Raw genomic sequence first — 13610 nt, 5'->3', positions numbered from 1 at the left:
ATATGATTAACCTTATAAAGCCTAAAGTATCATATTTATTATTTCAAAGTCCTCTAAATTATCAACTGTTGAAGACCTGTTAATCTTCCACATGCCTTCTGTCATCTGATCGATAGTTTATACTTTTTTTAGCAACAAAAAGCCTTTTAATATAATTGTAAAAACATCCACCTTCAGCTCGTGGATCACGTGTCTTTTTGCTGTGAAATCTTTATTGATTTAATGTTTCAAGATGAACACTTACTGGACTGAAGCAACTTAGGTTTACTTCATTATTCATACATCATTTTTTTATAAAAAATCATGTTCAAATGTGAGTATCAAATATGATCCATTATCCTTTTGAGGAACATTTATTTTTTTCATCTCTCAATAATCATTGTATTGTATGGCACTGCATTTTTTTGAAACTACAGAGCTTTGATCATTAAACTATGATATTAATATGCATTTTATGCAAGTAGTCTGTTATACTGTTATGAAGATATCATTGATTTACATTACAAGCTATCAGAATTTTATGTGACTTTTCTGTCAAATAAATATCATCTTATTATAAATAATAAAATTACAAAGAATAAAACTGAGGGTTTTTATATGAGCTCCATATTCTCACTATATCAAACTATATGAGCCATAAAGGCCTGGGGTCTCATTTATAAAACTGTGCGTAGGATCCTTACTAAAAGTGTACGTGCGCCCGAAAGCCAAAAATGGCGTACGCTAAAAAATATTCAGACTTATAAAACCGTTCGTACGCCAGAACCTGCGCGAAATTCACTTTATAAAATCCAGTCAGTGGAAGAATGTGCGCACATGCGTCTCCTCCCCGAAATAACCATATATGGAGCTATGCATATCCTCATCTGCATACCATTTGCATATGATTATTCATCCACGTGATACCATGTTTAACGATACAAGATATTAGGAAAATATGAAATACGGAAGTGCTGTCACATTAGGCTACATTAATAAAAATCATAAGCCTATCCTTGCCTTGTTTTTGAATAAATAAATCAAATAGTGTAAAATACATTTCAGAGAAAGTTTCTCAATCTCACTGGCCAAATAGTATTTTTAATTTATTATATTTTTAATGGAAACAGATAGATCTTGTGCATTATTTGCACGAAACTATTTTCTCAGACAATCTGCTATTAGTAGATAAGCAATTATGTATATAAAACATTAAAACACAGAATGCCAGAGGAAAAGTGTTCAAAAGCATTGCATCCACAACAAATATTTATTTAATGAATATAAAAAAAATGTTGTAACTTCTCAGTAATGATTTCATGTAGTTTAAGTGTTTAACTCCATTAATGGGAATGGCATATTTAATCTAAATGTTTATATCAAAAGTAAAACATAGTTTAAATCATTATTTTATTTATTTAAAGTGTCATTGTGAACATGCACTCTATTTATGATTATGACTCATAATAAAGATTTACGGTTTTCCTTCGTCTGCCGTTAGATAGGCTATATATGCGTCAGTTTCACTAAACGGCCCAACGCGCTCGCTGGCGCGGACATTTAAGAAGGGATGGATATTTGCTTCAAGTGATAGGCTTGGTGAGTGAAATTATATTTGTATTATCTCTCTGTATATGTATCATTTTCTTTAGATTTTCTGTCTTAAAGTGACCAAAAAGAGATTTAACTCCAACTCACCATCTGTGTCGCCAATTCCCTTTGTCTCCAGAATGTGCGTACGCACGGCTCAAAGTTTGCTTAAAGGTGCGCACATTCTCCCGTCAAGTTAGTTTTTTATAGATCACAACCTTTGCATGGAAACTGGCGTACGTACACTACCGTTCAAAAGTTTGGGGTCGGTACGATTTTAAATACTTTTAAAAGAATTCTCTTCTGCTAACCATGGCTGCGCTTATTTGATTAAAAATACAACAAAAATCAGTTATAGTATAAAATATTATTCCAGTGTAAATCAGCTGTTTTCTGTGTGAATATATAGTAAAGTGTAATTTATTCCTGTGATCAAAGCTGAATTTTCAGCATCACCAGTGTCAGTGTCTTCAGTGTCAAATGATCCTTCACAAATCAGTATAATATGAGGATTTGATGCTCAAGAAACATTTATTATTATTATCAATGTTGAAACAGTTGTTGGTCTGTCAGTTGTACAGTTTTCTTTTTTTTTTAGGATTATTTGATGAATAGGAAGTTCAAAAGAACACCATTTGTTTGAAATAGAATCTTTTGTAACATTATAAATGTCTTTACTGTCCTTGATAAATAAAAGTATTGATTTCTTTCCTCCAAAAAATAAAAATAAAATTCTCACTGACCCCAAACTTTTGAACGGTAGTGTACGTTTCCAGCCCCGTTTTGTGCGTATGCACGCTTTATAAATGAGACCCCTGATGTATCAAATATGATACTCAACATAAAACACACTTTGATTTTTAAAAAAAAAAAAATTTGTGTAAAGCTTCAATAACATTCGATTTTTCAGACTATTATTTCATATGTCAGGCTTTACAAGGTTAAACAAGACTTCACAAAATGACTTTCACTTGTTCATGTGGACATAAATAAAGTTCACAACACTGAGCTGTACTAATTGCTACTAATCCTCCTAAGTGTAACGTTCAATTCTTCCTTCTAAGCACGGCTGTATAATAGGCATCAGAATAATCCAGTACCTCTGTGTCGGCCGACTGGGCCTGTAAACGTGTCCGAATCCTCAGCATGTCTTTTTCTATCTGCTGTATCCGAGCGACTCGGCCCTGAAGACAAATGATGGAAACTTCAATCACCAAACTGCTGGTTTCACACTCTAAATTTAGAAGCCTGTTTTAGTTTCATGAACAATTTTTGTTAGTGTTTCAGTTTCTGCATTTCAGCCCACCTGTGCCCGTTTCTCCATGTCCTGACACGTGCCCAGTTGCTCCTCCATGGCGGCTCGAATCTGCCGGGCCTCGTATTCTAGTTGCCTGCGTGTCATATCGGTCTGGAGAGAAAACTACAACAGCAGAAGAAGTGTGAAGCTACAGAGATATAATATAAGGTCCAAAATCATACAAGTAATGATGTGCATTAAATCGACTGCATTGAACGCCACATTGAAAATTGTAGCTTTTATACTTTTTACATACATTTTCAGTCAGTGGCAGACTGTCAATCCTTTTGGTCAGGTTTTGTAACTGCGCATAATACCAGTCTTTTTCTTTTTCTTCCTTCTCAAGTTCTGCCATCAACAAAGACCTAATGGGAAGAAAAGTCACTCATGAAAACAATCACATTTGATTTGAACTTTAGACTCACTAAATTCAAGTTGTTATTGATCAAAATGTAATGACAGTAAGGTTCCAGTAGTCAAAATGCAACTTATTTCCTCTATAAGCTTTTCAAAAGCAATTAATTTAAATATTTAGAATTTGTAAATGTTTTTGAAAGAAGTCTCTTCTGCTCACCAAATCTGCATTTATTTGATGAAAAATACTGTAAAAACAGTAATTTTGTTAATTATTATAATATTAAAATTACTGTTTCCTATTTAAATATATTTAAAATTGTAATTTATTCCTGTGACCATTACTCCAGTCTTCAGTGTCACGTGATCCTTAAGAAATCATTCTTATATACTGATTTGATGCTCAAGAGTTGTGCATATTTTTGTGGAAACAATTATATTTTTTTCTTTTTCAGGATTCTTTGATGAATTAGAGAATTTATTTGAAATAGAAATCTTTGTATATTATAAACGTATGTACTGTCACTTTTGATCAATTTAATGCATCCTTGCTGAATAAGAGTATTATAATTCTTTTATTATTATATTTTTTTACATTTATATTTTAGTCGTTGTTGTTATTCTGTTTTACATACTCTGAACTGTACCACAATGCCTTGTATTTGCCTTGTACTTTTTGCATTGTACTTGTCTGTAATAAAAAAAATAAAAAGTCTTACTGACCCCAAATGTTTGACCGATAGTGTATATATATCAGAATATTTTACAATGAACACGAAAATAAACTTCTGATATTCAAACACTTTTCGCTTGAAATCAAAGCTGGCTATCTGGAATGTACCATCATTACCACAGTTTACCATGTAAATCTCATCCAGTAGCAAAACCCTAAGAGCTTTAGAAGAAACCTTTAGTTAACATTCTTAGATAAGGATCTAATACAAATGAACAGTCCATCTAAATGCACAGAATGATCCGTTCATGTAAGCGCTCACCGTTCCTTCTCCAGCTCCTCCAGGTAACCGGCACTGTCTCGACCCCCGCCAGTCACCCCTCTCCTGGGGAAGGAGCTCATGGGACTGGGACTGGGGCTGCTGTCGGCGGAGTGGCCCGAACCGGAGCCCTGCAGAGAGGCCTTGGACCTCAACTTCACGCCTGGGCCCGAGAAACTGCTGGGGTCAAGACTCATTTCTGCAGGACAGAACGGGAGATAATGATGATGAAGTTGCCACATGTACCGTATTTTCCAGAAAAAGACACACCTAACAATAAATGTGTTTCATTTCGAAGGCTGCATCCTCCAAATAAAACACTGCAGTGTGGGAAATGCACTATACAAATAAACTTGGGCTCACGTAATCCGCATCGGCAGGAATCCAAATGTGTGCATATTGCAATATTTTCCATGCTTGATGTTAATTGCATTATATAAATTGCTTTGATAGATGTCGCAGCATGTTTCAGACGATTAAAAAAAAGTATATTCTGGAAATCTAGTAGATAAAGAGAAGTTTTTACATCTTTATCTTCATGAAAGACTCTGAAAGACCTTCTAAGGCAGCATTCGAACTGAAATGAAACGCCACAAGTGACGGATTTGGAACGGCCTACATATGCAGCAACCACACAAATAGCATTTGATTCTGATAGGGTTTGATATTACCTAGTTGCTAAGCTAACCACAATATTTGGCCAAGTATAAAAATACACAGCACACACAATAATTGGGTAAATAGCTTAACCAAAATGAGTTACTATTTGGAAGTTTGCTTAGGAAACGCACCTATGATGTCTTAAGGCAAGACAACACAGGCAAAAACCATTGTTTTTTCATGCACTTGTCAATTTTAAGATTCTTGATTCTTGATTTTGTTTCCATCACGTCTTCTTTCAGACGAGTGGAAAGAAGACATTCAAAATACACATTTAAGTGTTTATTTTATTACATTTGGTATATTTGCATCTGTAGAGTTCAATTACAATACATTTTTAAAGGCCATGGGTTTTTTCCTCTTTTGTTCCCATCTGTATTCTGAAGGGTTTTACACAGGGTTTTGATCATATATCATTTGCCCGATTTATTCCTAAACACATGTTGAAAATGTATGACTGTTGACAGTATTTTCTGATTTCTGGAGGGATACAAAGAGATTTACTAAATCTCCTCTTTAAAAGCCTTTAAAACTACGTCAACAAAATCAAACAAGAATTTTATCCAATGTTCAGATTTCATTTCTGGAAATGTATGCCAATTAATGCATTATTTAAACATAACATTTCAGAAATATCTGTCTAAATTGTCTTAATGTACTGTGATCAATCAACTAAGTAAGTATGGTGATATCTATTAGTTAACATTTTTACCATATTTATTAATGATGTCTTGCCTTAAAATGCAATCTAGGAAGGCAGCTCACAAATTCATGGAACTGAGTGAGTTTATCATGTTAAAATATGCACTGTGTTCACAGAATAATTCAACTGCGCTCACCTTTAAATCTTTCGAAAAACTCAATCTGCCCCTGCGAGTCTTTAGGGTCCTCTACAATAGTTCCTTGTAGCTGCTTCAAAACCTCCTGGAAGAGAAACAGACGATATCTGTGTGTGGTAGAGTGTTAGAAGCCATCATCAGATAATACAACATGATGCACGGAAGGTGCCAGGAAAAAAAACATGAGATATTTCCATCTCGCACCACATATAAGAAGACTTCTTCAGCCTGTGGGCTGATAAAGAGAAGAAAACTTCCATCAAAGAGCTTTGAAGTGCTTTGAAGACGCGCGTGTCGGAGACATAAACAGCTTTGAAGCTGTAAAGATGCACCTGCTGCTTCTTTAGTGCCGCGTTCATGCGTGATCTGCCCGTGATACTGCCTGAAAGGCCTTGATTTCTGCTAAAGGTTTTTGATTTAGGCAAGAAAATCAGTGTTGAAAATCAGCTAGCGTTCACCGCTCAACCAAACTTCAGAAAAACATTCAGGCTATTTGTAGAACTTACCACTGCACATATGCTGAGGTTTTGGTCAATGTTCCTTTACGGTTACGGCCAACATAACTCAAAGCCTCGATGATGCCAATACAGCCCCAAACCATGTCAAACATGAGACTTTTGCACCGCTCATTCCATTACTCCGAGTTCTCCAGCGTGTTTGCAAGCCGAAAAAAGCCCAAACAATGCGACTGCCTTAGAGGAAGTGACTAGCTCCCCCTTCCTTCATCCCATCCCGGAGACCCAAAGCCTCATGAAGAGCACAGATGCTTCCCCATTGAGCTCACAGGACCACCCTTCCCAAACGGCCTGGGGTCAGCATGTCCACAGCCCACTGGAGACGCGTGGAGAAGGCCAGAGGTGTCCAGAAGGGAAAGGTCACACATGAGCATGCTGTTTATCTTCCCTTATCCAGTAGAAAAGAACAACACGGGGTTATTCTGTGTCTAAGGAGAGTCACTCGGGTGTTTTCTCCCAAGGGAGCATGACGTCACACTGAGCCATCTCAGGAAACAACAGCTTCATTATAGGGGAGGTCATATGATTACAGACCGCTTTACTGCACTGTGAGTCAGAGAGATGAAACGACAGCATCATCATTCTCTCCAACATGGCCTCCATTTATGCTCTTAAGAAATGTCTCTGGTCTTTCAAAAAATGATCTTCATTAAAATATAACACAATTTCAAAATGTAAAATAATAAAATACAAGATAATATAAAATAAAATAAAATAAAATGAATATAATAATTACAAATATATCAAATTAAAAATGTATATTATAAACAATATAACGTATATAATATAAAATAATAAAATATAATTATATATATTTAAAAATTAAAAAAGAAACAACACTACAATAAAACAATTAAAAATAATAAAAATATAATTAAACAAATATCTAATACAAAACAAAAATATTTATAAATTAAATATAAATTAAATTTAAATTTAAATTAAATATAAAACTTAATATTAATGATCACTATGTTTAAATCATTAACACTTACTATGAACAATAGTAACTGTGCTAGAGGCTTGACTAATACAAATAATGACTTTTATTTTGCAAATTAAACGCATTAAGAGTTCACATTTTTTTAAAGGTCTACTTGCTAATATTACAAAAGTGCTGAAATCTGAAATCCCAAAATAACCTTTATGAGAGTAGATTACAGCTATAATAACATTTCCAACAGCCAAATCCACATTCGAATTGACTTCAATATCCTAATGCGTCTGAGTCTATAATGGAAGTCCTAGTTTTTCCTCTTCCCAGAGTCAAGGTCCGAAGGAATCAGGTTACAGCGATGCAGATGCCCTTGGTACAATATTAGAGTCAAACAGCCACTCATGTGCGAAGCTGCAAGCACACAACACTTTTAAAAATGTCATCCTATCCTCCCAGTAATGGAAATCAATGCTCCTAGGCAGCCATCTGCAGGGAGCCTGAAATACTCGCATATCTGATTCCTATCTAGCATGCATTTCACCTGACCTGGAGTCAGACGAGACCCGTGGGCCTGCGGTGGGAGTTATTGTTCGAGTGTGAGAGGAGGGGACTGGGTTCGTGTGGGCGGATGGCAGGCCTCTTTGCTTTCCCAGTGATAAAGGTAGAACGTCCTTGAAACGTGGAAAGAAAACATCACATGACACACATGGCATGCACTCAGGAAAAAACAAGCGTGGCGACTGACGACAAAAAAGATTTAAACCATGAACTAGGCTACTCTTCTAAAAAGAGACTGTGACAAGAACATGACGTCAAGAAATGAAATGATCTGAATTCAGTCAGCTTAATAGCTGGAAACCAGTGATGCACCAAAATATCGAAACTGAAAGTAAAGTTCAATCAATTAATCAATCAACTTTATTTAATAATCAACACTCATGTTGTATATAAAAATTAATTGCACATTTTATAACACATTTTTTATGATGTATTCATTTGTTGTTGAAATATAAACAGTTAAACGGTGGCAGAATAAATCTGTCATGAATATAAAATAACAAAGACAACAGGTTAAGTAAAAATATGAATATGATAAAACGAATATGTTATATAGTGCAAATATTTAGCAAAAGTTATTACTTTTTTTTCCTAGCTTTCCTGAGGTAAATGTAACGTGACATTGTTTACAAGCTGTTTTACTGACGTGAAACACTGATTGAGCGATTACGGTACAGTTTCTTTCAGCACACCTTCTGATATTCCTTCCTTCACATTTGTTTTGTGCTATAACTAGTAGTAAAGAGTAGCTAGCTACAGCGATCTGTCACGCCACTGTGAAGGTAGTCTCGCGTAGCCAGAGCTTCAGACTGACGGCAGAAGGTCTGGACTCTATCGCAGCTTTTCTTGGCCAAGGACCGACCGCCCAAGAGGACGTTTGACTGACATGTAACGCAACCAATCACAGTCCGTTTAGTTCCGCGTCATGACAATATAATGTCGATGTCCCTACAATAACAGACCGGCGTGCATTTAATCAATTATTCATTCAAGAACGTTGTGCAAGTTTACTGCAACAATAGAGCCGTGAACTTCCCGTACTTTTGAAAATCCAGCGTTTAGTTGATCCAGATAAGCGCTCATTGTCACAGTTGTAAACACAACTCCTTCTTCCACAAAGGGTTTTGGCGTCACAGGATTTGTTTCCAGGCGGATCGATAAATAGCGCAACACACACGTCTCCCAGACATCCTGTAGAATTCAACCAATCAGATTGCGACTTCGAAACTCCTGAAGTGTTTCCAGAAAAGTGTGCCATATGCATCAGACGTTGAGCCAACGGTCTGTGAGACTACTGTGAAAGAAACTTAAATTCTTACCGTAATTTAACATTTTTATTCTAGAAAAACTACTATTGACTAGAATAACTAACAACAGCTAAGACTTTGTATCATTCAATTGTGATTATTGAATGGTAGGCGTGCTACAAATAATGTTTAGTGGAGTTTTGTTCATGAATCAGCTGAAAAGGGCATAGACTAAAACATCTTGGTTCATCAAAATGAAGATCCTTGAAGATCAAAAAATAGATGTTGTCAACCCAACGCTAACGTCCACACAGCTGACATGTTTACCTGTTGTAGCTTATCCACAGAACACGCAATCAGAGAAGCGCCAATTAAACGTCACCATTTCAATCAACGATTTTGGCCCTCCAAAATTAAATATTTTCGGTTGCTGAAATTTTGGTGCATCACTACTAAGTAAGAACTAACCTAAAAAATACTGTGGAGAACATTATACACTCACAAACACAGCATCTAGACCTACCTAATACTTCAGAGATTAAGAAAAAAACAAGTTCTGGACAGAAAAGGCAATGTCTAAGCAGATTTTCCCCCTGCAACGCTGCACTTTTCTGGGCAAGGCGCAAACTATGTCCAGGAAATCCACCAGAGATGTTTCATCAGAAGATTACAGCATTCTGAGTCATTATTGTAGGAAAAAAGAAGCATTATTTGCTGAGCTCATCCCATAGGGAAAGTGAATTTATGTATACGCCATGCGGCATAGAAAACCTCAAACATCAATGTGACGAAATAATGGAAGATTTGGGTCATAATTCAGGACCATTATGAGGAGAAATTAATCTGGAAGAGAACGATGTACCCCAATGATATCCACAGTAGGAAAAAAATCAATGGAAGTCAATGGGGTACAGCAAATGTTTGGATATCGACATTCTTCAAAATATCTTCTTTTGTGTTCAGCAGAAGAAAGAAATTCATATAGGATTGAAACAACTTGAAGGTGAGTAAATGACAGAATTTTCATTTTTAAGTGAATTATTCCTTTTAAACAGCCATGTATGAAGACACATCTCATATTCCAGGATGACAATGTCAAGATTCATCAGGCTCAAACAGTGAAAGAATGGTTGTGAGGATCATGAAGAATCACACATGAATCGTCTCCTCTGAGTCCAGACCTTAAATTCAATGGGTCTCATTCATGAAACACGAGCAGAACGAATTTTTGTGTAAATCGTGTGTAAAGTGGTTCTGGCGTAAATTTTCGGATTCATTAAAATGTTCGTATTTTCCAAATGTTAGTACACAAGAAATCTACACCTGCTCCCAGCCACGCGTAAATAGTGCACTTAACACCCGAATGTTTATCTCATTAATAAGGCTGCATTTTAATTCACCTTAATCGGGTACATATTTGCACAGCATTTTGAAAAAATATTATATATAGTAATTACATACGGTTTTTCTTATTATGAGAGCCAGTAATAGCATCTGCGATGGTGGTCCTTCTCCAGTTTGAATACTATTTTTCCGAAGTGAACTAATTCGTTTTTTGCTCTCAAGCTTAATGTCGAACCATTTTCTTCTCACTTCTGGGAATGTTCGATTAACAGATGAAACTCCATTAACTGCATCTGTAATATGCTGCCAAGCTTCTTTTTTTTAGGACCCGATACGCCACTATGTAGGCTACGCTTGAAAATAAAATGTGGCGTTTTGAATGAACTTCTGATAATAAAACTTCAATTTCTGCATCTGAGACATTTTTTTTTTCATTCGCATTCATGTCATAATATGATGCCCATATATAGTTGTCAGTCGGATTTAATGGGCGGGATTTATGGTAATTGAGAATGAACGTGCACGCGCATCCCATTTATGACTGATTGGAATTCATTAACACACACACACATTTCACTTTCACATCTGACGTTTACGAAGTATTTGTGAATCAGGAGAAGAGTTTTCGGGAAGGTCTCTTTACGCGCAAATCACTCGCATATTTACTCGTATATTTACGAATGTTTCATGAATGAGACCCATTGAGTCTCTTTGGGATGTGCTGGAGGAGACTTTACAGAGTGCTAGACTTCTTGACCAAAAATATATGCGCCTCTTGGTGGAAATAAATGTTGTGATGCTATTTCCATTAAGAGGTGCATCCATTTTTGGTCAAGATCTTGTATTGACAATTCTGACAACCATCCTTTCACAATCTGAGCCTGATGCATCTTGAAATTGTCATTCTGGAATATGGCCATGATGTGTCTCATAAATGGTTGTTTAAGAAATTAAAAGCTACACACTCCATCAATGAGTGTTAGAAGAACTGTTGCCAAACATATAACACGATAGAAACATAATAATCACTGCAATAATGATCCAATCATAAACGCTTAAACATTTGCCTATTTTAACCCAAACAACAGCTACTATTTTTTTGGCCAGGCAGTGTATAAACATGGCTATGAACAATAATTATTATTATTACTAAATAAAAAATATTTTGTAATATTTACAATAAACAATAAATACAATTTACAATAAATAAAATTTATTTTATCTAATATTTAAAAATAATATATTTTTTTTTACATCACAACTGTAAAATTACAATACAACAATACAATATTTTCATATTAAAATATTGAACTTAATTTCATCATTGTCAAACGTAAAACCATCAAACTTTTATTTTGACAGAAAACCGCAGATTTTGCCACTAAATCTTGTATCGCTCTCACATGTTGATTAATAAAAACAGCTAAACTCAACTAAAATGCTGCTCTGGGAGTTGGATTTGGGAGCACGGAGGGGAAGCCCAGACGCAGATACATGCATGCTGTTTATTTTCTGCCCGCTGATGTTTGTTTCAGCTGGCCGGAGGGGAAGGGAAATGACTGCAGGGTGAAGCGGAGCTGCATTCATGCGACGAACAAAGACAGGAAGGGAGACTCTCTAAATTAAGCTGCAAGTCTCTTACAGGCTGGGAAACGGAAGGGGCCTCTGAACACTTCCATGCAAAATAGGAAAATGTTTATGATGCTGGGAAATAGTGGAGTGCATCGCACTTGTGAATCAAAATGAAAGTGTTTTTCCTTCTGTGACACCTCATTTTCTGTCAGCACAGTTACCATGGACAGAGGAAGATGGAGAGGCAGCGGTTTAGTGTTGCAGGTTTAAACGTCAAGATAAGAGGAACGCTTAACACAAATCCAGTCAAAAACACTGCCTTTCTCAAAGCATTTCACAAAAAGAAGGAAAAAAGACAGTCTGAAGTTTCATCGGCAGAGGGCAGCATGATATGAGGAACATACACTCACCGGCCACTTTATTAGGTACACCTGTCCAACTGCTCGTTAACACTTAATTTCTAAGCAGCCAATCACATGGCGGCAACTCAGTGCATTTAGGCATGTAGACATGAGCTGCGTCCCAATGTGCATACTATCCATCCTAAATAGTATGTGACATTAGTAATTTTCAATACTATTTAGGGCGTAGTATGCACATTGGGACGCAGCTATGGTCAAGACAATCTCCTGCAGTTCAAACCGAGCATCAGTATGGGGAAGAAAGTTGATTTGAGTGACTTTGAACGTGGCATGATTGTTGGTGCCAGAAGGGCTGGTCTGAGTATTTCAGAAACTGCTAATCTACTGGGATTTTCACACACAACCATCTCTAGGGTTTACAGAGAATGGTCCGAAAAAGAAAAAACATCCAGTGAGCGGCAGTTCTGTGGGCGGAAATGCCTTGTTGATGCCAGAGGTCAGAGGAGAATGGCCAGACTGGTTCGAGCTGATAGAAGGGCAACAGTGACTGAAATAACCACTCGTTACAACCGAGGTGTGCAGCAAAGCATTTGTGAAGCCACAACACGCACAACCTTGAGGCGGATGGGCTACAACAGCAGAAGACTCCACCGGGTACCACTCATCTCCACTACAAATAGGAAAAAGAGGCTACAATTTGCAAGAGCTCACCAAAATTGAACAGTTGAAGACTGGAAAAATTTTGCCTGGTCTGATGAGTCTCGATTTCTGTTGAGACATTCAGATGTTAGAGTCAGAATTTGGCGTAAACAGAATGAGAACATGGAACCATCATGCCTTGTTATCACTGTGCAGGCTGGTGGTGGTGGTGTAATGGTGTGGGGGATGTTTTCCTGGCACACTTTAGGCCCCTTAGTGCCAATTGGGCATCGTTTAAATGCCACGGCCTACCTGAGCATTGTTTCTGACCATGTCCATCCCTTTATGGCCACCATGTACCCATCCTCTGATGGCTACTTCCACCATGTCACAAAGCTCTAATCATTTCAAATTGGTTTTTTGAACATGACAATGAGTTCACTGTACTAAAATGGCCTCCACAGTCACCAGATCTCAACCCAATAGAGCATCTTTGGGATGTGGTGGAACGGGAGATTCGCATCATGGATGTGCAGCCGACAAATCTGCGGCAACTGTGTGATGCCATCATGTCAATATGGACCAAACTCCCTGAGGAATGCTTCCAGCACCTTGTTGAATCTATGCCACGAAGAATTGAGGCAGTTCTGAAGGCAAAAGGGGGTCCAACCCGCTACTAGCATGGGGTACCTAATAAAGTGGCCGGTGAGTGTACATTATACTGA

At 36.9% G+C, this 13610-nt stretch overlaps 1 protein-coding gene across 6 annotated transcripts in view; it reads right to left on the bottom strand.

Annotated features, from left to right (window-relative positions):
* Positions 1–13610, bottom strand: part of apc (APC regulator of WNT signaling pathway) — a 41062-nt gene that overhangs the window by 13228 nt on the left and 14224 nt on the right. For 5 of the 6 annotated variants that reach the window (XM_056261556.1, XM_056261554.1, XM_056261555.1 and 2 more), the window contains 5 exons: positions 5712–5796; positions 4216–4411; positions 3123–3231; positions 2876–2989; positions 2670–2753 (listed from right to left, as the gene is read on the bottom strand). In XM_056261556.1, coding sequence (XP_056117531.1) covers positions 2670–2753; positions 2876–2989; positions 3123–3231; positions 4216–4411; positions 5712–5796 — 588 coding nt within the window. Of the gene's footprint in view, positions 1–2669; positions 2754–2875; positions 2990–3122; positions 3232–4215; positions 4412–5711; positions 5797–6217; positions 6237–13610 lie in introns of those variants that run through there. The other variant, XM_056261559.1, reaches the window with a different exon arrangement.

Source organism: Rhinichthys klamathensis, unplaced genomic scaffold (assembly GCF_029890125.1).
Source record: "Rhinichthys klamathensis goyatoka isolate OS25496 unplaced genomic scaffold, OSU_Roscu_1.1 h1tg000183l_1, whole genome shotgun sequence".
Classification (NCBI taxonomy): Eukaryota; Metazoa; Chordata; class Actinopteri; order Cypriniformes; family Leuciscidae; genus Rhinichthys; species Rhinichthys klamathensis.
The sequence above is the reverse complement of the archived record's forward strand: the minus strand, read 5'-3'. Positions and strand labels throughout refer to the sequence as shown.